At 37.2% G+C, this 22330-nt stretch overlaps 5 protein-coding genes across 10 annotated transcripts; 3 read left to right on the forward strand and 2 right to left on the reverse strand.

The window, feature by feature from the left end:
- The first annotated feature begins 301 nt into the window (after window positions 1–301).
- bon (tripartite motif-containing protein bonus) lies at window positions 302–9856 on the forward strand. 2 transcript variants are annotated; one of them, XM_066298168.1, is made up of 14 exons: window positions 302–830; window positions 1315–1537; window positions 1590–1847; window positions 1903–2013; window positions 2068–2375; window positions 2517–2746; window positions 3028–3139; window positions 3191–3560; window positions 3614–3774; window positions 3898–4176; window positions 4231–4429; window positions 7841–8024; window positions 8082–8234; window positions 8290–9856. In XM_066298168.1, the coding sequence occupies exons 1-14, from the start codon at window positions 335–337 to the stop codon at window positions 8446–8448; spliced, it is 3243 nt and encodes a 1080-aa protein (XP_066154265.1). In that variant the 5' UTR covers window positions 302–334; the 3' UTR covers window positions 8449–9856. The 2 variants fall into 2 exon arrangements, with proteins under 2 accessions (XP_066154265.1, XP_066154266.1); XM_066298169.1 differs by lacking the exons at window positions 7841–8024; window positions 8082–8234; window positions 8290–9856 and adding an exon at window positions 5935–6471.
- An 834-nt stretch (window positions 9857–10690) lies between these two features.
- Window positions 10691–14110, forward strand: Hsl (hormone-sensitive lipase). 3 transcript variants are annotated; one of them, XM_066298170.1, is made up of 10 exons: window positions 10691–11209; window positions 11259–11442; window positions 11493–11571; window positions 11627–11908; window positions 12152–12460; window positions 12510–12719; window positions 12775–13098; window positions 13245–13555; window positions 13610–13735; window positions 13785–14110. In XM_066298170.1, exons 1-10 carry the CDS (start codon window positions 10827–10829, stop codon window positions 13875–13877), a joined length of 2301 nt encoding a protein of 766 aa, XP_066154267.1. In that variant the 5' UTR covers window positions 10691–10826; the 3' UTR covers window positions 13878–14110. The 3 variants fall into 3 exon arrangements, with proteins under 3 accessions (XP_066154267.1, XP_066154269.1, XP_066154270.1); XM_066298172.1 differs by having other exon boundaries at window positions 12152–12454; XM_066298173.1 differs by having other exon boundaries at window positions 10692–11209; window positions 12775–13053.
- Window positions 14111–14832: 722 nt separating this feature from the next.
- san (Probable N-acetyltransferase san) lies at window positions 14833–15778 on the reverse strand. The gene is made up of 3 exons (XM_066298187.1): window positions 15603–15778; window positions 15214–15537; window positions 14833–15162 (listed from the first exon to the last, which is right to left on the reverse strand). Exons 1-3 carry the CDS (start codon window positions 15761–15763, stop codon window positions 14994–14996), a joined length of 654 nt encoding a protein of 217 aa, XP_066154284.1. The 5' UTR covers window positions 15764–15778; the 3' UTR covers window positions 14833–14993.
- Window positions 15779–16015: 237 nt separating this feature from the next.
- On the forward strand, window positions 16016–18635 carry LOC136347843 (nucleosome assembly protein 1-like 1). 3 transcript variants are annotated; one of them, XM_066298181.1, is made up of 5 exons: window positions 16016–16150; window positions 16387–16657; window positions 16707–17016; window positions 17557–17927; window positions 18199–18635. In XM_066298181.1, the coding sequence occupies exons 2-5, from the start codon at window positions 16392–16394 to the stop codon at window positions 18359–18361; spliced, it is 1110 nt and encodes a 369-aa protein (XP_066154278.1). In that variant the 5' UTR covers window positions 16016–16150; window positions 16387–16391; the 3' UTR covers window positions 18362–18635. The 3 variants fall into 3 exon arrangements, with proteins under 3 accessions (XP_066154278.1, XP_066154280.1, XP_066154279.1); XM_066298183.1 differs by having other exon boundaries at window positions 16052–16150; window positions 16368–16657; XM_066298182.1 differs by having other exon boundaries at window positions 16075–16150; window positions 16260–16657.
- A 50-nt stretch (window positions 18636–18685) lies between these two features.
- On the reverse strand, window positions 18686–22145 carry Mdh1 (malate dehydrogenase 1). The gene is made up of 4 exons (XM_066298185.1): window positions 21986–22145; window positions 20345–20826; window positions 20132–20289; window positions 18686–19302 (listed from the first exon to the last, which is right to left on the reverse strand). Exons 1-4 carry the CDS (start codon window positions 21986–21988, stop codon window positions 18947–18949), a joined length of 999 nt encoding a protein of 332 aa, XP_066154282.1. The 5' UTR covers window positions 21989–22145; the 3' UTR covers window positions 18686–18946.
- Window positions 22146–22330: the final 185 nt, after the last annotated feature.

Raw genomic sequence — 22330 nt, forward strand, 5'->3', positions numbered from 1 at the left:
ATAAATTGTCTACTCTTTGTTAACGTTTTTTACACATTTATGTCAACAAAAACTGACGAGTAGCAGAACCATATGTCGAACACTGTGTCATATGTCATTACAAATCTGTCTAAAGCGAAAAGGTTGAAAAATTAAAAAGGCCGAGGCCAAGTGAAAATAGAAAAGGCGTCTATTTCTTCTTAAATTCCTGAATTTCCTTAATTTCCAGTGAATTAGAGATAAATATGACAGTAAAAGAAAAGCCCTTTGTAATACAAGCCAGGCCAATTTAACTGGAAAAAGAATGAACTTGCTATACTAATTCCCGGTTTGATCAGTCATTTCTCTTAGTACCATGGCGGAATCCGAGCCAAAAGAGTTTTTAGACGACACGAATTTGATGGCCGATTTGGATCCAAATATAAACGCCACCGAGACCAGCCTCGGCGACAATTTGTTCACTTCGGATAGTGAAAATTTGCAGATTCTTGATAGTTTTTTAAGTAATGAATCTATGAACAATGAGCCAACTGGAGATGATCTTACCGAGGCTCTATGTGAAGAGCTCCCTGAATCTGAGCCAGAGCCCCTGGCTGAGATACCGGAATCGGATCTAAAGGAGGTAGAAAAGGATAATTCAGAATTGGATAATTGCAATTCAAACTCTAATGAGGAACAACATGTTGAAAGTCCCTCAGCGACTGTAGAAGGGTTTGCTTTCAAATGTATTTATTGTGATCGTACATTGACTCCTACAGATAGTCCCAAGTTGTTGGAGTGTCTGCATAATGCTTGTACAAGCTGTATTAATGGGAAATTATTTGAGAATAATGAATCTTCAGGATCAAGTGGTAAGTTGTAGATATGTTTGTCTTTAGTATATTTAATGGAACCCCTTTACTCTGATAGATGCATGAACCACATATTTTATAGATATACATGACAGACACATTGAGGTTGTTTTAACACTTAACCATGTCTTTCCACAATAGTCTATCAACCTTTTCTCTTAAGTATCATTTCATCTAGTTTGTGTTAATACAGGATGTTGAAAAATAATCCTAGTGTGTTAAAAAAAATTCAAGTCTCACTTAGATGAAAATTGCATGGCATCATTTTCCATTATTATGCACAGTTTGGAACCTAAGATTTTTCACCTTTTGATTCATAATGTTTTCATGAAATATTAAGGAAAAACACATGTATAAATTAACAACAGAGCATATTTTCTTGAACTGCAGGAGCAGCCACATTGCCATATCTTCAGAATTATCTTACAACTGTTTTCCTAATTCAGAATTTAACTATCAAACAATGGTAATCTCAATATTTCAGTGAATCAGATTACATGCCCAACCTGCAATATTCAATGTGAATCTTCAAGAATAATAGAAAACCAGTTCCTTCTTGAATTAGCTACCAATAACGAAGAGAGCAATAATTCGTCCAAAAACACTGATGTCAAATGTAGCAGCTGTAGTGACGAAGCTCTGGCTTCTAGCTTTTGTGCAGATTGCTCTGAATTTATTTGTGATAATTGTGTTCAAGCTCATCAAAGGTTTGTTATTCTACACTGTAATTGTTTCTAAAGTTATAAATGAGATTCTCAGGTTAAAAATTACAAAAGACCATACAATCAAATCGAAAGAAGAAGGTTTTAATGAATTGAATGCCTTGAACAATGGCTCGGCCAACTTGTTTTGTTCAAATCATCCTCATGAAAAGTTGTCTCTGTTTTGTGAGACCTGCGATAAGTTAACTTGCAGAGATTGTCAATTGATTGAACATAGGGAGCATAAATATAAATTTACCAATGAAATTGCCTCAGAGGCCAAGAAGTATATTTCTGATATGCTGAAAGATGTTGGGTGAGGACTGGCATTCTGTATATTGATACATAAATTCTAATTAGTTTTTCACTAGATATAAAAGAGCTTTGCTCACTAGCGCCATGAAGGTAATTGATGATCGACAAAATCTCATAACTGAAAAGAAGCAGGCGCTAGTTAGGGAAATTACTCAATTAGTTGTGAAGTAAGTAATTTGAGCTAAAAGCTAATATTTGCATAATATTCAATCATTTTAAAGGCTCACCCAAACTATAAGTACACGTGGCAAGCAACTAGTAGGAAAATTGACAGAAGTTTGCGATTCTAAGCAAAAAACACTTCAAGAGAAGAAACTGGCTCTTGAGCAGCTCTCTAAAATGACAGATCATTGCATTGAATTTACGCAATACGCACTAGACCACGGCAGCGACATGGCACTACTGTATAGCAAGAAGCAGGTCACTGAACACCTGAAACGGATCAAGTGCAAGAGAGCGGACATTCCAAATCCAGAGATTCCTGTGAGAATTCATCTAGCTTTGGACAAAGTGCCTGATTTAATTAAAGGTAAACAATTGCTGTGGTTCATGGTGTTTGTATATAGAAAGTTTCTTTTATTTGCGCCTGTTTTGGGTAGGATTGTCTTCAGGTAAATGTTGCGTTTATTTAATAGTAACCAAAGTTATTTGAGTTTTGTCTTTATGGTAGTAATGTCCACGATCGGTCAAATTGTCGTGGATGGAAGGCTGTATCCATCCCAGGCAACTTCTCCAGGAGTAGCAGCTCCCTTCCCCCCTAATCAGTCTCCAAGTCCTGGCCAAATGAGGCCTCCACAGCAGCAGTCTCCAATAAGTCCTCTAGTGCAGCAATCCTCTCCTTCAGGCGTCTTTGGTCAACCATCAAATCAGCCTTCAAATCAACAACCGCAGCAACCGCAGGTACTTGAGACTTTTTCTTATGGTTTCTTTTGATCATTACAATAAAGTTTGATTGTAATAATACTAACAATGATTTGTTTAATTATATAAAGCCTTTGGTAAATAATTTATATTACACGGAGAAAATAATAAGAATACATCATTTTGTTTTTATGGTCGGATAGGTATTATTGAGTATAGTGTATTTTGAAGCGGAAACTGTCCGTGCGGGTCCTCCATGAAAAAATAGCGCAAAGTTTTTATTTATCAATTAGTTAATTTTTTATTTTTATCACATTTAGGTGGGCGTCAGAATGGGAAACCCCCCTCCATACTCTCAGTTCCAATCAACCAATCAACAGTACCCACAGATGATTCAAAATCTCGGCCAAAATCCGCCTCATCAACCATTTGGTAATCAAATTAATCGTTGTTAAGTTAACAATTAATTCAACATGAATTTAGGCCAAAATAGCACCACTAGCGCCTTGCAAAATCGCCTGCAAAGCATGGGACCTCCTGGCTTGAGCAACATCCCCCAGACCATTCCGATTTCCCTTGCGCAACAATTAAACATCAATCGACTGCAACGGCCCACTATTCAAAGAGCCATAATTCCAAGGATGACGGCAACTTCTATCGGGCTAAATCAACAGCAACAGCAAGTTTCAAGTTCTACCCATCCTCACGGTATGATGCAGGATAGGAGTAACTTGAGACATTTATTGCAACCGAACAGTAACGGCCCGATTTATATTCAAACGGGGCCGGCGCAGTATCAAGCGATTCAGCCACATCAGTTCCAGAGTAGATTCGCTAATTCGCAGCAAATAAGGTGAGTTTCAAGTTGGTGTACATAACTAATGACCAATGTGATAAAAAAATTAGGTTTAGCGCTCAACAGCCCCAAGTGCGAATGATAATGCCTGGGCAACAGAATCAAGGACGAATGGTGATTCAGGCTCAACAGGTGAGGGCGCAACAGTCACCCTTTGGTGCAAACGTCGGTTCGGGGTTGGCCAAATGGCATACACCACAGCAGAACAATGGTAAGTGCTTTGTTAGTATTATTTTAGATTTGCTGTTTTCTCATTTTCATAAGTTTAAATATTGTTTTTAAGATTTATTTTTGACTAAAGAAGTGAGAGTTATACTTGAAAGTGTTTTTCTAGAAAATGCACAAAATGCGGCGCAAAACAGAGCCATCTCCAGCCTTCCTACTATCAACGATAATTTCAAAATTACCTTGCGATCGCAGCCTGAGGCGAGCAAAAGCACTCCTGCTACAGTGACCTCTACTATCCCCAAAACGCCAAGTCCTAATCATATACACCAAGAGACGGAGCGCAGCCTGGACAAATTTTGTGAAGAATCTGTCAAGGATTTAATGGCCACTATTGCTAAATTGGACTCCAATGGTGTTCAAGTGTTGGCCGAAGGTCGACAAAAAGGTACATTTTTTCGCTAGTCGTATGTCCAAACTGCACAGAGATTTGACATTTTAGGAGGTTCCCCTCACGTTGATAGTTCGACCGGAGACGCCAATCCGGCACCCAAAGTAAAGGCTGAATTAATGGACGCAAGCAAGGATGATCCAAATGAAGATTGGTGTGCTGTTTGCATGGATGGGGGTGAGCTGGTGTGCTGCGACAAATGCCCCAAGGTGTTCCATCAATACTGCCATATCCCCAATTTAAGCGTTGAGTAAGTGGGTTTTAAGACGCTTGTAAGAAAATTGTGTATCACAAAAATTTTGGCCAAGAATGCTTTTAAATAATTTTTGTGTACTGCATGTATGTCTTGGCTAGTAGTAATAGTAAAACGCGAGGTCCAAAGCACTGTAATTAGGCCTTTTTCGCTCCCAAATATACCCCTTTTTATGTGATGTGGGTCCCCTTATCGCTCACAAAATGGGCCGTTGATTTTATGAAAGAGTTCTCATTCAGTGGCGGATCCAGGAGTATTGTGGGGGGAGGGGCACTCGCATCAAAGTACATCCTTAAGTAGTTGAATATAAAGGTGTAGGTAAGAGCGATAGAGGGAGGGTATTATCTAAGGCTGGGCAAATCTTACAATCGAGTAATGAGATCAATATTTCCCTTATTTTTCTGTTAGTAGCCTCATGAGTTACCGAAAAAAATTATGGAGGCCTTCGGGGAAGGAAGGAGGGCTCTTTCCCCTGATACCAAGTTCTTCTCAGAGGAGAAAGGCCACTCTGAAAAGCCTGTGCCTAAGATGTGCCCACCTATTGCTCATTCCTAAAAAATTGATATGAGGATTCTTCTCCCATACCGCAGTATTTGCAAAGCGGACTATCCTCCATTCCTAGGGAGATGCACGTACTTTTTTAGTCTGCAATTACCTGTGATGACTCCCAATGGGTCCCTGATGCATTGTCGAGTCCTCCCTGGTAGCCATGATGCCTTGGATATTTGCCGATTAGGCAACATATCCTTGGTATCATGTCGGTCTCAGTCACGGTTCTGTACATTAAGGCCGGATCTTACTTAATCCCGATATTGATTTTATAAGAGCAATTGGACTCTCGATCTTGATGTCGATCGTGAATCCGAGACCGAGACTAGCTAGATTTCCACCTTCGCTGTATCGCTGACGCTCCGTGTATTATATTGTAAAAAGCCTTTCCAGAAGGTCTTGTTGTACGCCAACTTATATAAGAGGATAAAAATTTCCCAAAAGATGAAACAGAGGCCTAGAGAGATTTTAACGAATAATTAAGCAATTAATTATTCCTTAAAATCCACGTTCATTATTAGCAGCAAGTCTCCTTCAGGGCTAAATCATTAACGTGATGTTAACTTTAACATCAACTCAGTTTCAAATATCTCCATTGAGGGTCTTGAAACTTGGTGTCAGAGGAATTATTTGAAATCAAATACTAGTAAAATACATCTTTTGCTGTAGGAAAAGATTAAGACATATTTCTCTGTTTATATGCCTGTATATGGGAAATCTATACACATGTCGTCCTGTGTGAAATTTTAGCACTTAGATTCCCGCTTGGATTGCGAAATTCACTATCAATGCATAACATCAAAATTCAATAGCAACTGTGCACGTCTGAGAAGGATTCGAAGTGCTGTATCTCTTGGCATGCCTAGAATGTTTTATTTGTCTGGTGTGCGGTCCATTATTGGATGTGGCACAATTTTTTGGGGTTCATCTTCCTATCAAACAATGGTGTTTAGGTCCCAGAAGCGTATATGGGAATGTCTTCAAGGGCTAGCTGTACTTAGAATGTTCAAAGCGTCAAACAGCATTGGTCTTGTTTGTGAAAACAAATCCGAACTTATTTCAACGTAACTTTGAGAACTGCTGAGAGCATATGACTGTTGTCACTAGAGGCAAGGATGTCCTTTCTGTGCCTTGACATGCATCCACCTTTCGTGAAAAAAGTTCCTCGTACAGAGCAACGAAGGCGTACGATATATTACCTGATCATGTTAGAGAATTAACATCAGAGTCACAATTTCGGAAGGAGATCATCATGTGTCATAGAGAAAAATGTTTTTTATAATTTTCATATGCAGTTTAGGTATTTCTTTAATGTTCTTTGTTTGATTTTGATTTGACTTTGATTGAATGTTTGATTTAGGTGCACCGTTATTGTATTTTACTATTTTAGCCTCTAAGGCTGGTATAAGTGACACAGGCACTGTTTTACTGTGACGTTGCTTTGTGATATAGAATCATTTTGTTGGCAATAAAGGAAATTATTATCGTTACTACTACTATTATTATTATTACTATTATTATTGGGCGAATTTCCATAGAAACCTAGAATCTGCTTACCAACATTAAGACGTTTCTATGAAAAACAGCTTCAACTTTTCTATGGAAATTAGCTTGCGGTTAACGTTAATAACACATTAATAATTTGGCCCATAACATTAAGGCAACGCACCGTTGTGCGGTAATACCCACCTATACTTAAACGCTAAGATAAGTCTGTCTTACTTGTTCTTCATTTGCCTAAAGATGTTTAACATCGTCATGTTTTTTACTTAAGGGGTAGCCTTGGAATAGAGGCAAGAAATTGGTTAAAATTGCTCTGAAGTAACAAAAATATGCTAAAGTTCTGTTAGCTTTGATACCAAGCTAATTCCCATAGAAATGACCAATACTAAGGCTCTATTTCGATATTTCTATGAAAGTTAGCCTGTAGTTAAAGTTGACAACACGTTAATGATTTGGCCCTTAGCTGCGCAGTTTACATGGAAATCGTCCTGCTAAATTTTTTGGCACTTCAAAAATTTCAAAAAGGTCAATTTTTTTTAGCACTGACAACCATTAGTGCTCAGAAATCTATGAGTCTTTAGGTCAGTTGTACAGTGAATTCTCGTTTTAACGAGGCAGGAAGGCTTCATTGTTCATTATGTAAAAAGAAAGGAATCTGATGAAAACGAACTACAGTTGAACGCAAAGAAAGAATACTAACGGTGGTTTTTAATAAGGTTTTATTGAAAAATGTAATTAGGAACAAGAACTTTACACGTAAAATCTACAAAAATTGATGCGACAAATATGAAGATTACCCTACTGTGAACAGTTGCTATAGTTACAGCTGACATATCATTTAAAGACAGCTGATTTTCGAAAAGCAACATTAGCGCCGTTTGCGGCAAGACCCACGAATTACAACCCGGGCAAACTTGCGAAATCGCAGGAGTGCCCAGGCCCTGCTCTATAGCACTGCAGTGCGCTTCGTACCTATCGGTAATATGACGTACTACGTCCGGCCTTACAGTCAACTTTGACGTCCCCTCATTTCACTTGTAACTAACGAATCAAGTCACGACATACGTGAAATCTTTGTAAATCATTCCCCAGTGCTTTTGACCGGAAGTTTTGTGACGCCTTTACATATTCCACATAGCCCAAAATAAATAACGAGTTTTTAAGTAGAAAATGGCAACGTTGCGGCCAAATTTTTTATTCAAACAGACACAGTGACGTAACTGCCTCATACTGTGCCAAGTTGCCGGATTGTAAATAAATATTGAAATTTTTAGAAATTAACTCGTTTGCCGCCAATCGACAATACAAACTTCAATTCTCTTTATTGTCGCTTTTATAGTTTCAATTCAATTTAAGGGAGAATGACACGTGGCAGTGTCTGCTCTGCATGAATTTCGCTGACATCCCCGAAAGTATTATGAGCGAAAGGAAAGACGGAGAACTGAGCCTTAGAGAGAAAAAGATTGCGGAACGTCTAGTGTTAGAATTGTACTGCCAGTACGAAACCAGTTTGCCGTTCAGGGAGATTATCGGACCTGAGGTTCGAACGTTTAACGCTAAAATGTGCGAAAACTGACATGTTTCGTGATTGTTTCAGAACGTGGAGTATCACGAGATCATCAAGAAACCTATCGCCCTTGACATTATCCGACAGAAACTGAACTGGAGCGTGGAGGGGCACTATAAAAGCATTCAGGAGCTGGTCACAGATGTTCGACTGATGTTTTCGAATGCCTATACTTTCAACCCGGTAATAATAATTTCATTACTAATAAAATTATGGTTTACCACAAGTTTAATTTTAGGCGGATTCTCAAGTTTACCTAGACGCCAAATCTCTGGAGAAATTCTTCGACGAGCAACTGGAGAAGTTCTTGCCAGGTTTTCCCTACCACTCCCGCGAGAATCAGGAGGAAGAAGCGCAACCTCCTCCTAAAAAGTTTCGTCGGATTATAACAGACTGACAAATAGTACAGGGGGCTAATAACACTGTTTATTTCTCCCTGTAAAAGACGTTTTTCCATGATATTGACTATTATCGTTTAGGGAAAAAATTGTACATAGTTCTCTAAATTTCCTACCCCTTGAGATTCGCAATTATAAAGGTTAAAAAATATCGATTTTTGTTATAGACGAAATGTCTCGTTTTGCTGCTTGAGGAGAAAAATGTTTTCATGAGTGTGTATGGGTGTGTGCTGACAAATTTAGCTCATTTTTACCGATTTCACATTGAAACAAAACGCACGTAAAATTGCATACGATGCATCGTTCGATCTTTCGAAATCGGTAGTTGTACATATAATTATAATTTCATAAGCGGGTCAAATTTCGAATCGGTTCACGTTGAACAATACGTTGAATTTGACCCACTATCAAGCCTACTGTGTAGTATAGTTAGTTTGAAGTTCAATTGGCAATCGGACTTTTCGTTCAGATAGTGTTTAATTAATGAATTTACCGTATACCAGGTGCAAACATTCAAAACTATTTATAAGTGCGTTCTGGAACTGATTGAGACCACTTTATCTTGAATCAAACACTCAGAATGGTAAACTCGTTTAATGATTCTCAAACTTGTCGTTTTTTAGTAATTCGCTTTGACTGTCGGTACCACTAAATACAATCCAGAATCTCAGTTTCGTTTCATTATGAAGGGTCAGAGACCCCAGTTCACTCGGTTGCAGATAGTCAGAGTGCGTTGCTATACTTTTATAAAGGCGGCGAATAAGCCACGTTCTTATAAATCTATATTATAGAGGTACAATATGCTTCCTAATCGGGATAGATCTATGTAATTATATCGTAACTTTAAGAAAAACATTGTTAGTATACGTTTTATATTTAATAGGGCGTGCGTTTTTTGTATGCGCCTGCGCGTTTTTATTCATTATTAGAGTTAGTTTTTATAGTTTATGATAAGAGTATTTATTTACATTTCGTTCTTGAGCTCTAAATCATGTTTTAATGATAGAGGTTATTATTTGTTAGTAAATATAATCATTTAGTGTTTTTTTATGTTACGATATAGCAGTTAGTCAGAGTAAGTGTGTAGGACGCATTTTACGCCTAAAGTATCACTCATTTTAGACACATTCAGTGAAGGATTACTATCTAAGCATAATTGTTCTGTTAATTTTGTGATTTTGCTTGCACATTTTTTTATTTGAAAAATTGACTGTGGCTTCATCTATGATTCAATGGTCATGATTCCGGTTAGAAAGAAGTAGGTTCCTCTGTTTTGCAATGCCGTACATTAGCTACGCGTCTATAAATGGCGCCACCGATTTAAATTTTATAATTAAACGACCCGATGAAATATCCTAATTAAACCTAGTTTGTATGCTCTACGTAAATAAACATATTATAATGCCATTTCCTGGTTTTTCCATTTTTTCACCCTTATAGAAGTATTCCGTATAAAATAACATGGGATTGACAGGAGTTAAATGTATCTCCTCGCATTTCTGAACTACCGATACGAAATATTAAATTTCCAGTAAAATGCTGCGTATATGTATATGCACACCATTCATCCGCAAACTTCTAGAATAACTGATTTACTTATGTTTTAAAGCAAAGAAAAATATCATTTTTAGCATACAGGAAAAAGCAAACGTCTTCAGCTAAGAGACTCTTTGAGCCGTAGTTCTTTTTTCAAAAAGTAATTAAAAAACCATTTGTTGGAATAGCGGAACATCTGAGAGTTTGACCACACGGCTAATCGTAAAATTTAAAACTATTCGAAAAGTTCGTATAATTTGCTATTTTGGACAGAAAATGTCCTCAAATGAGCTAAACAATTTTTTTATAATAACAGAATAAACTGACATTAATTTAAACAAAAATAACGTAAAGCTCGATTAAAGTACCATAGCTAAGTTAAAGTTTACAAATAAAAAGGTATTAAAAACTTAGTTTTGCATCAGAAGTTTGGCAATGCCGCAAGAAGTGCTAATTTTCTCAAAAGTTTCAATTTGTGAACGAATCATTTGAAACAAAATATTCGTTAGTCGTGATATTAGTTGTCATTTCCATGTTGCTTAAGTATGAATCAAATTGGTTATTATAAGCATTGCCTACTAAGTATATGTGTGTATTGAAATTTCGCAAATTTGATCAGCACCACTGCCTTGTTGCCAGATCGAACAAACCATGACAATGAAAATACATCATCAGCTGATTATGTGACAGTCCTGTCAAATAAGAAAAACAAAAAAAAATACCCATTAAATTGATTGAAATAGGATGTACCAGTATTATTCAGTAAAAAATTTACTTAATGGGAGAGAATATCCAGAGTGAAATTTTTCGTTAAATCAACCGGTAGTGTCGATATTTCGCAATGTCAGTCGCAGACAAACAAAGTACCACCAGCCAAACCAATGGAGCCCAAAAGGATCATGAATCTATAACTCAATACATTACCATTTTAAAAAACTTGGCGATCACCAACTCAGACTTCTTCTCTAAAGACAGTAGTGAAAACGGTCAAAGATTGTACATTTCCTTCATCGCTATTATTGATGCATTAGATGCATTGCTTCCAAGGGTCACTGAAGTGCAAATGCGAGTGAAAGAGTTTGACTTCAGTGCAGAAACCCCAGGAAATGGTTATCGAAGCTACATTACAGTCTTCAGGTTTGCCCTCAAGTACGCTATAGAAGTTAACCAGAAAATTATGTTGAGGAGAAACAGTCTTCTATTTAGAAAAAATGTGTTGACAAAGTGAGTATAGTTTCTGAATATAATTAAAACCTTAATTTACTGGTTCCAGAGAAATAGAATCTTGTTCGCATATGTTATCTAGTCTAGAAGTGTGTTTCAAGCATTTACAAACAATACTCTCCTGGAGTACTGCAGGAAACCTCTTTATAGAGGACCGGCCTGTGGAGGATTTGATCTCTGTATGTCAAGATATAAATCAGTATTGCTTCTATGGTAGATCATTAGGGTTTCAAGTAATACACCAAAGATTTTTTGAAAATACATTAAATATCATGAATTTCAGTTTTGTGATTCTTTAAAAAATGTCCTCCAATTTATCGCTTTGTCAATGGCAATATTTTCGGAGGCATATTTCAGTGAAGGTATTGCAATATATTAAAAAGTGATAAATGCTTCTTTGGTACCATCATATTCTAGGTTCCTTGATTTCTAAGGCAACTAACTCTTTTATGACAACTACAAAATATATTACTGACCCTGAGCAAAGGGCTAAAAGAATTGTTAATATCTCACAAAGTGCTGATGTGGATTTTTGCAAGGCTTTTTGGTTCCTATCTGAAAATGAGTTAATGAACCAGCTGCCTTCAGTTGTATCTCCAACTGTGGCCGTGTGTAAAGTGATAGTGATTGCACCTGAACCTTTATCTCTTAATGTGAATGGAAAGGAAATTGAGGTGCCAGTACCTACTTCACATATAGGTAAGATTTAAGTGAGGTAATTAGAATATGCATACTCATTATTCTAAGTGTTTACATATAATAGGTTTTTACCTGTAAGATAAATTGACTAATTTTCAGTGTGTAATTATTAAACAATTGAACTATGCGCGTCTATTGAATTAGCAGCAAATAAACAAATTAAGTACTTGCTAACAAGCGAAAAAAAGTGTTAATTATAGAATGCTGTATTTTTCACTTTCTGGCAAAACTATTCTACTGCAGGCCTTAAATCCGTGCAAGTCCGGCTAATAAGTTGCCATGTTCGCAAAGGAATGTTAGGGACTAAAAACAAAGTTCCTTTGGAACCCCCTTCCAAAGGCCTTATAATTCATTGCCACGGAGGAGGATTTGTAGCTCAGTCTTCTAAATCACATGAGGGCTATCTGAGAGACTGGGCAAAACGGCTTAATGTACCTATTCTCAGTATAGATTACAGCTTGGCTCCTGAAGCACCATTTCCTAGGGCCCTGGAGGAGATATTTTACGCTTATTGTTGGGCTTTGAAGAATCATCAGTTTTTAGGAAGTGACGGTAAAAATTTGAAAAAATGTAACTGTAGAAAAATAATATTTTGTCTTAGGAGAAAAAATTCTTGCCGTCGGCGATTCTGCAGGTGCCAATCTCCTATTGTCCACTACTTTAAAATGTATTGATGCAGGAGTTCCAACTCCACACGGTATATTTGTAGCTTATGTACCTACTTTAATAAAATTTGCCCCATCGCCTGCGAGAATGCTGTGCATGATGGACCCCCTTTTGCCATTTGGATTCCTCATGAGATGCCTCAAAGGTCAGTTTTTTCTTACCCTGCCATTGTCCTAATTCAAAAACTCCCTTATATTTAGCTTACGCATGTACTTCATCAGACACTCCAAGAATTGGGAGCACCGCAAACTTATATGCTTCAGACACTGAAAGTTTCGAGGAAATAACTGAGTCGGATTTAGCTGAGCTGCAGGCACACAAATCTCCTGTTTCTGAAGCCTCTGACACTTTGACTTATGGCTCTTTGGATACGTTAAATTCCACGATGGAAGATGATTTGAATGATAAAGATGTGACTTCTGCAGATATTGAAAAGAGCCAGAAATGCATGGCAGATTTAGTACACAAATATGTACTAGGTAGGGATTACTTGGGGTCTCTATTTTCTACGGTCACTAGAGGAGGTATGAAGTATTGCACGAAAAGTGAATTGTGTTGTATTGCTCTGCTTTACTAGCTTAGTTAATGCTCCTCTAATGCCACCTGTGCGTGTTATAAGTGTTCCCTCTCAATCAAATGAATTTTTTTAATTGGTAAACAACGATTTTAGAATCTGACACAGATACAGAAGGAACTAAAAGCTCTCAAGTTGATCCTGAGAGTTATTCTTCATCATCAACAGTGCAAAGTAGCGGTTCCTTCCAAAGCCGCCTTTATGGCTTTGTTTCCTTGATAAAGGGCCACTTTAACAAAATGCTAGGAGATCGTGGATTTAGCGCACAGGAAAAGATGTTGTTAAATACCGAAAAACCCAATAGATTATGGGATGAATTGTGCATTCCTGTACCCAATAACCCTTATATGAGTCCCTATTGCGCTTCTGATGAATACTTAAGGAGATTTCCGCCTACAAAAATCTTGGTGAGAAAATTATTATGAATGTCGATTGATGATTTGAATATTAAATCTTATAAGACTGTGCATATGGATCCTTGCCTTGACGATTGCGTCATGTTTGCCAAGCGGCTTAAATCTTTGGGAAACGACGTGACTTTAGATATCCTAGAGGGTCTTCCACATGGATTTTTGAATTTTTCTTTGGTGAGTTTTCACTTCAATTGTTGAATTATACAACCTAACCAAGTTGCAGATATCGAAAGACGCTCACGAGGGCTCGAAAGTATGTGTACAGCGAATGAAAGAATTGCTGAATTTCAATAAAGATCTGTTACGACCTAAATAATATTAAATTAAGTTATAGTGGTTGCACTGAAATAAATTATTATAAGTTATTTATTGATCCTTTAACCATAGAATATTGCCGTATTTTTGTATTATTTGTATCGATTGGCTCGACATTTTGCGCTCTCTACGATTTTAATTATTATGTAAATATTGGAAAATGATGTTCTCAAGGACGTATTTTGTGATAGTTATTCATTAGAAGAATAAAAATATATTGAATGATCCAAAAAAGTTTTTCTGTTTCTGTTTAACAAATATTACCACCAAAAGTTAAGTTATGGCTTACCTTTTAAATATTATTGATACTCTGTTACAAATTCGTCATTCAGTTCTTAATAAACGAGGATGCTGCATATTTTCCGTATCACAGTTTATAACCAAATTTTCATTTATCAAAATGTTCTTACTACCATCTTTACTTAACGATAATTATGAGTTACCAGCACTATTAATGCGTATAAAAGAAAAAAATTGGGTACCGTGTAAAAACTGAACCGGACACTCACCCTTTCTTTAAAAGTCCTAAAACACATTTTTACTGCTTGAAATTGACCAGATCTGTTTCTTTACGGAATTTTAAGGTTTTTAACTTTAAGAAAATAGTTAAATTGGTTCCAAAAATCAACAATATATCTAACATAATGCAAAAGAAAAATACTAGTCACGGACGCATCATAAACAAACACAACTGAATAAGAATGGCGCATTTTTCCGCGTCTGGCAACAGTGATATGTCACCATAGGTATGTAACCCTCAATGCAACAGAGTATGCTTTGTTGCCTAACATCAACTCAATACAATTAATGGAAAATTTTACAAAAACGAAACCTTCGACGCGATTTGTTAAAACGACTGCTGCATCCCTATAAGCTTCCTCAAATTATGAATACCCCTTGCAACTTCTCGTGATGGCAATTGGGAAGGAGTAACGGAATTTATTACTATTAGCAAATTCCAACAGTTTACCTTGAATGTATTAATACAATAAATTGTACAATAAACAAAACAAGTTTATAAGTTAAATGAGTAGCATTTCCCTTATGCATAATTCCGACAATTAAATCAACCAAGAAAATGAATAAATACAAAACACTTTCATAAAAATACCTAAAGTCAATGTTCCAGGTTACCATTTACCTGCCCCTTTTTCCTTAAAGTCTTTTGAAGCACATGTGCATCTGCTGGCTCAATTCTCTTATAATAATGCTCTTTGGTTTCAACTATTTCAAATCCAAACTTTTTATAAAAGTCAATAGCTCCCTCATTATTTACTTGAACATGTCTAAAAATCCGTATTTGTTACACAGCTTACTTTCCAACAATGTCTACTTACAAAAATATACTATCAAAATTCCCGTCCTGCTCTACATAACTTAAAATATGCTCCACCATCATTGTTCCAATTCCAAGTCTTCGATAAGGATACAAACAGCCCAGAGTCATTATATACAACCTCCTACTCTTCTCAGATGTGTCAATTCGACAACACACTGCTCCAACCACAATATCATTGTAATAGGCTAATTTCGCTAATTCTCCCGCTTCCAAGACATCTTTGTAAAATTTATCGTTGTATGAGACAGGGAACACTACGCTGTTGAGCTTTTTAAGCTGTTTAATATTATGGGGTGTCACGTATCCTAGCTCTATGTTTGCCCTAGGAGGAAGGTGGAGGTTAGAAAATGGAGGGAAATTCATTTTTAGTAAACGTAAAGATCTTACTTAGTCATTTTACGATGTATGTAATGATAAACTTGTGAAGCGTGAATGATAAATCGTCGATAAAGCACTGGGGTACGAATTTTTGGGGCTATTTCTTTATCCACTATAATTTCCAAATTTTCCTCCAAGAAAAACTTCTCCTTAACTGTCACTGTCACCATCAGTCTAATGTACAGACAACATTGCCCATGATCAGAGGCGTACTTATGTTTTCAATTTTTTTCACAGTTGAATATTGTGAAAACTGTGCTTAAATAAGGAGTAATTCATAGTGATTAGTTTTAATTCATGATAATAGATGGACATTAAAAATTATTAGTAATATTAGTCATTGATATAATAAAAGAAATATGTTTGTTTTCTTTGAAATTGACATTGTTAACACAAAAATTGAATTATTAAAATTCTACGCCAATGCTAGTGTCATCTCTGTCTTCTTCTCCCATCAATCTCTTTCCACTCTCTCTCTCTTTTGCCGCCCTTCCGTTAGGATCATCGAATCTCGTTTTGTGCCCTTTTTCTCCATCTTTTAGCAGCAATTCAATAAGGTAAGAACATCCTTTGAATTAAGAATAAACTTTTGCTACCGTCCAACCGTTCCTCACCATTAAACATCAGCTTACTTGCCTTAATTTCACCAACCGATTTTTTGCGCAGTGTCCTCATTGTCGGCCTGACACATTTCAAGTCCAGCAAAGATACACGTGGTGTCTCCACCGAAAAATCAGTTTCTTTGTTCTTCCCTTTCAAAGATCTTCATTGCAGCATCTGCACTATTTTGTAGCCGTAATGACCACCGATCTGGAAAAGGCTGGCGACTGTCCCGACGATTTAGAATCTCTGGAGGAGGAGGAGGAGGTGATCTTTCCCAAACAGAGGCCTTTTGCATCCGGTCCATTATTAAGTCGTCAGCAACGCTCTGCAGAAATGATAGCCTCACTGCCACCTTCGGCCCTCCCTCGAATCAAAGCCTTGAAGAAGCTTCAAATGGATGCTACAAATATTGAGGCTAAGTTCTTCAAGGAGGTGCATGATTTGGAGTGCAAATATCATAGGTGAGTTTGAGCAATCAACTTTTGCAGTATGAAAGTGTTTTCTCACAAGGTTGTATGCTCCACTCTATGAGAAACGCAACCAAATAATAAATGGAGACTATGAGCCTACTGAGGAAGAGTGTCAATGGCCTTCAGATGATGAAGATGAGGGACTACAAAAAGCTTTGAAAGAGAAGGTGAAAATTGAGGAAACAAATGGGAAGGAAGAAGACAAAGCCGCTGATAAAAAGGGTATTCCAGACTTTTGGATAACAGTCTTTAAGAATTGCACTCTCTTGACTGACATGGTTCAACCTCATGATGCTCCAATCCTCAATAATATTACTGATATTCGGATGTCTTGTCAGGAGGAACCAATGGTAAGATTTTTCTCTTAATTTAAAAACTTCTGTTTAAATTTGGTTTCATGAAATCAACGGATATGAGTAAAAACAAAAGGTCAAAGGCACTAAGAATAAATATGATTGCATGCGATTATCTCAGTAATTGAGTGTTTAATATTGTTTATAATGAATTGCCTTGGGTGTTTGGGTTGGAGGCATAAAGACAAATTTTTTTAAGACATTTGAAAAATACTGAACTCTAAAATATAGTTATTAGTAATAATGAAGTTGCAGTTTCTTTGGTCCAAATTAATCAGGAAATGATTGTTTTGATCAGCTTGTGATATTTGAGTGGTTTTATTATTGATATGAGACATTTTGATGCACACAGGAAATAATTCTAAAGAGTCCTATGCTGAGAGACAACTGTGAGATTAACCTTAATAGTTTAGAGTTATTACTTATGCAGTCATTCTGCATGCTCTGCTCTGTTTACTCTTTACACACAAATTCCTTCCATAACAACTCCCATTCCCTCACCTTCCTGTAGCATTACAGGCATTTTTCCACTTACAGAGCTTCAAACTGGAATTCCACTTCAAGCCAAACAGCTACTTCACGAACACCGTTCTTTCGAAAGAATATTTCATGAAGTGCGTGCCGGACGAGGACGATCCATTCAGTTTCGAGGGCCCTGAGATTTACAAGTGCGTCGGTTGCACAATCAATTGGAACAAGGGCAAAAACGTGACCGTCAAAACTATCAAGAAAAAGCAAAAGCATAAGAGCAGGGGTGTGATTCGGGTAGTCACCAAAACCGTGCCAAATGATTCGTTTTTCAACTTCTTCTCGCCACCCACCATCCCAGAAGATGCCAAGGAGCAAGATGTGGATGAGGATTTACGCAATTTGCTTACCAGCGATTTTGAAATTGGTCATTACATTAGGTGAGTTTAAAATTTGAGGTTACGCGAGTTTCCTTGAACGAACCTAAACTAACCTGTGATATTTGAGAAGTCTAGTTTTTGATACTAATCATCTTGATGCACACAGGAAAATAAAAATTACAAAGGGTCCCGTGCAGACATGCGGTGCATTCATAGAGCTAATAATTTTTATTACTTTATGGTTTGCATGTGTTCTCTGCTCCGTTTACTCTTTGACAGTATTTATTGCTTCTGCAAAGAAAACTGTACAGAAACATATTTTGGTTTTCAGAGAACGTGTAATTCCGCGAGCAGTCCTCTACTTTACCGGCGAGAATACAGATGATGAAGATGATTATGAGGAGGAGGAGGAGGAAGATGATGAGGATGAAGAAGACGAAGACATGGACTCCAACGCTGCGGGCAAGAATCAGGAAAACTGCAAGCAACAATGAAACGAGATTCGTAGGTCGAGGGCCGGCAATAATGCTTTTGTATTCGGTAGACCTGGCGGCCGGTCATAAAAACTTCTCGGCCTGCTCTCGATTTACCACCAATTTTCCTATTTAAATTATTATGTCATACTCATAACATTTTATATTTTTACTCTTTGCTTTGTGTATTTGAGTCATTTTGGTAATGCAAAAATCTGGTGATTAGTAATGTTTTTGAGGACGTGAATATTTGTATTTCATTTAATAAATTCAAAGTAATTTTTCTAATAAAAAAGCATTTTCTTTTGTGGATTGGTAAGGAGATATATACATACATACATATAATAACCTACAAAACGTACTTATATTCAACCCACCTATACCCAGCGATACCGAAAAATACATTAACACAAATCTGAGATACAGAGATGCGAAATACATTAAAAATTAAAAAATCCGAGGAGCTTTAAAATTTCAAACTAATGAAACACACATCGACTTTCTACTGCGTAAAAGCTAATTGAAAATGCCAACAAAACGATGCTCTTCTACACAGCGCACTTTTTAAAATTTTCCTAGCTTAACATTTTAAAGCTTGTGAACGAGTCATGCCTCGATGATTTGAATTGCCTCTTTACGTTCCTCTTCCAGCTCTTGGCCGGTGGTGTTTAACATTTTCCTGGCGAAATCGTTGATTTCTAGCCCTTGCACGATCTCCCATTTGCCGCCCTTAATGGTCACGGGGAACGAGAAAATCACGTCCTTGGGTGCGCCGTAACTGCCGTCGCTCAAGACACCCATGGAGACAAATTTACCGGCCTGTGTACCAAGGAACCAATCGCGCATGTGATCGCAAGCTGCTTTCGCTGCTGACATGGCTGAGGACATTTTACGGGCGTTGATTACGGCGGCACCACGCTTTTGAACCGTTTCTATGAAGGTCGAGTTCAACCATGACGAATCTATGGAAGTTAAAAAAATAGAATTAGATGTCTGACCACATTTGCTTTTTTAAAACAAGTATGAATGTCAGTACTTGATCATTAATGCCTAGATGAAATTATTGCAATGCCAATGGTTCTCTAAAATTCAACCTTGATCAAATGACGAAATAAATTTAGCTCACAGATATAGTGGCAAATTAGGAAATACACCAAAATTGTGATAAGAAAAATATGCCATCCTTGAAAATAAGCACGTGCTGTTTGAAAAAAACTGCAATCATTGAAAGAAGAAAGAAATAAAACTTGCAAATAGATTATCGCAATCCATCAATACGTCTGCGAAATCAAGCTCAGGAAAGTCCGCGTGCGATAAATACTGGTTGAGAGGGCGAACATGTATGTTTCCTGTGCAAATACGATCTAGTTCTAGACTAGTAGATCTTAGTTGTTCATAAAATTACTTCTTGTTCAAGCAGAGGTAACGAAGTGTTTTCAATGTTTACTGAATTATAGGCCACACATTGAGATTTCTTTGCTAAAATATATGTAGTTTAGTTTTATTTTGCGCCTCTTCGATAATGATTCTTTAGTTTAGTGTTTTCTATCCTGTTCGTTCAGGTTAATCCTCAGCAAACTCTCTAGATTTACGTGACGATCGACATAGCAATATTCATCCTGCAGAAGGGAGGTCTCTATCCATTTTTCGAAAATTTAAAATGTTTAAAGTGTATCATAATTTGTTTATACTTTTTATTACATTTACTCACGCATATCCTTCAAGCACCCACTTTACTCATTCAATTTCCTAACAATCGATCAATTAACTTATAATATCATTGTGACTCACCCTTAACTGCCTCAGGAACTGCAGTTGGCTTGCCTCCAATATCAACAACTGCATGTGAAACATCTGGGAACTGAGTGGATGAATGATTCCCCCAAATGATAGCGTTGCTAACTAAGCGAGCGGGAACTCCCAGTTTAGCGGCGATTTGAGCTGTTGCTCTGTAACACCTCTATTAATCTCATTGAAGCCTGATACGTGTCCGAATTAACAAACCTATTTTGATCTAGTCGGGTCATTGCAGTGAAGTTCTCTTTGGGAATTGAGGGCGCATACCGCGAACAAATTAGAGCATTGGTATTGGCCGGATTGCCCACCACTAGAACTTTAACGTCCTGCTTGGCGTATTTGTCTAGGGCTTCTCCTTGCACCTTAAATATCTTGACGTTGGCGCTCAACAAGTCCTTGCGCTCCATTCCCTGTTTTCGCGGCATGGCGCCGACCAAAAATGCAGCCGCGACGTCTTTGAAAGCGACGGCGGGGTCATCGGTAGGTACGACGTTGACCAACAAAGGGAAAGAGCAGTCTTCCAGTTCCATGACGACGCCGCCCAAGACTTCCATCATGGGGGGAATGTCCAGAAGGTGCAGAATAATGGGTTGGTCGGGCCCAAATACGTCACCATGGCCTATCATATAAAGGATGGAGTAGGCAATTTGGCCGGCGGCGCCAGTTACTACCACTCTCAGGGGCTCAGCCTGAAATTTTTCAAATTGATGAGAGTCTGTTTCTCTATAATTTTTTGCCAGTGTTACGGATAATCGTAGGCTTATTCATTTAAAATTAAATTCATTCCATGGGAAAAATATTTTCAATTTCAACTGCGCTGAAATAGTAAACAAGATAAAAATATCGCAGTTATATAGAAATCCTTTTATAAATAGGTTCAATAGGAAAACAAGTTGAAAAAGTTAGTGTATTTTTTATCTATGATCTCCATAACCCAAATCTGAAATAAGTTATTGGTCTGCACGCTAAATTCATCACTCCTAACAGTGCTGATAACTGTTAGAATAAATAAGAGGGGAAATATGTAATTGGAATGGCTGATGTTTACATGTTAATTTTTAGATAAACAAGATAGAGAAAGCAACAGGCATCATAATGTAGTGGTGCTGTTGATGCTATAGGCTTACATCACATGTTTTTTTTTGTTTAAAATTAGCTGTATCCAAGTACAAATTATGGTGTTATAAATACTTAAAATTCACTAAACCTGAGAGTAATTATATAGTTTTAATTGTCATAAGGTTCATTTAACTGCAACAGGTGGTGCATAATTGTTTTAATTCTGCAGGAACTCAGGGAATAATAAAAGATCACATTAATGAAGCAGTGTTAACTTTACCCGCAAGATAACATGCCCGTAATGAAGGCAACAAAATTGAGCCTTCATTTCCATGCTAACAAGGGCTGTATGTTCTTGAGAAACTTAGTGGAACTGATAATGTGGGCAATAGTAAAATGGGCAGACTCAAGTCCTGATATAGAGCCTCAAAGAGATATCCCTTGTAGTCGCAGTAGATCGAAGCTAGATTTAAGTAAATATTTGCCAGCGATTCTTTTAAGCTGAATAATGAGTTGGGTTAAAAAGCGAAGAAGTTCAAGCAAAGTTTTTGAGCTTCACTAAGAGAGTTGAAGGCGAAATACTACAAAGGCCGTGCGAACTTGCTAATAACAAATTTAAGTCTTTCATGAAAATACAATAAATGAATGTAGCCGGCCCGCCTACATCAGCCAAAAACAAAAATTAATTACATAATAAGGATGTTTTTGTTGCAAACGATCCGGGTCAGGACACAATTCCCCGAAAACTTGAATTAATTACTTGACTTATTTAATAATTTTTGAGCATACCATCGTTGGAGTATCAAACGGAGCACACTGATTTGACTTGGGTTAATTACTGATGAATAAATGACCAGGAAGACGTCCTTTAAAAGCACAATTTACACTCGAGAATGATTTTTTTAATTATTTTCTTTCCCAACAGTACGTCACCCCCTCCCCGAGACAATGTAACTGACATTGATTGAAAGGTGCGAACGTCACAAAGACGTTAATGTCTCTCATTTAAAATTATACTGATCAAACATGTTGCTGTCTTACGTAATTAGCAGTTACTAAAAGGAGACAGACATAACTCCTAAAAAGCTTGCAGTTGATGGTGAATCGTAAACGTAGGGCGTTTATTAAGCTATT

The sequence above is a fragment of the Euwallacea fornicatus genome, chromosome 30 (genome assembly GCF_040115645.1).
Source record: "Euwallacea fornicatus isolate EFF26 chromosome 30, ASM4011564v1, whole genome shotgun sequence".
NCBI lineage: Eukaryota > Metazoa > Arthropoda > Insecta > Coleoptera > Curculionidae > Euwallacea > Euwallacea fornicatus.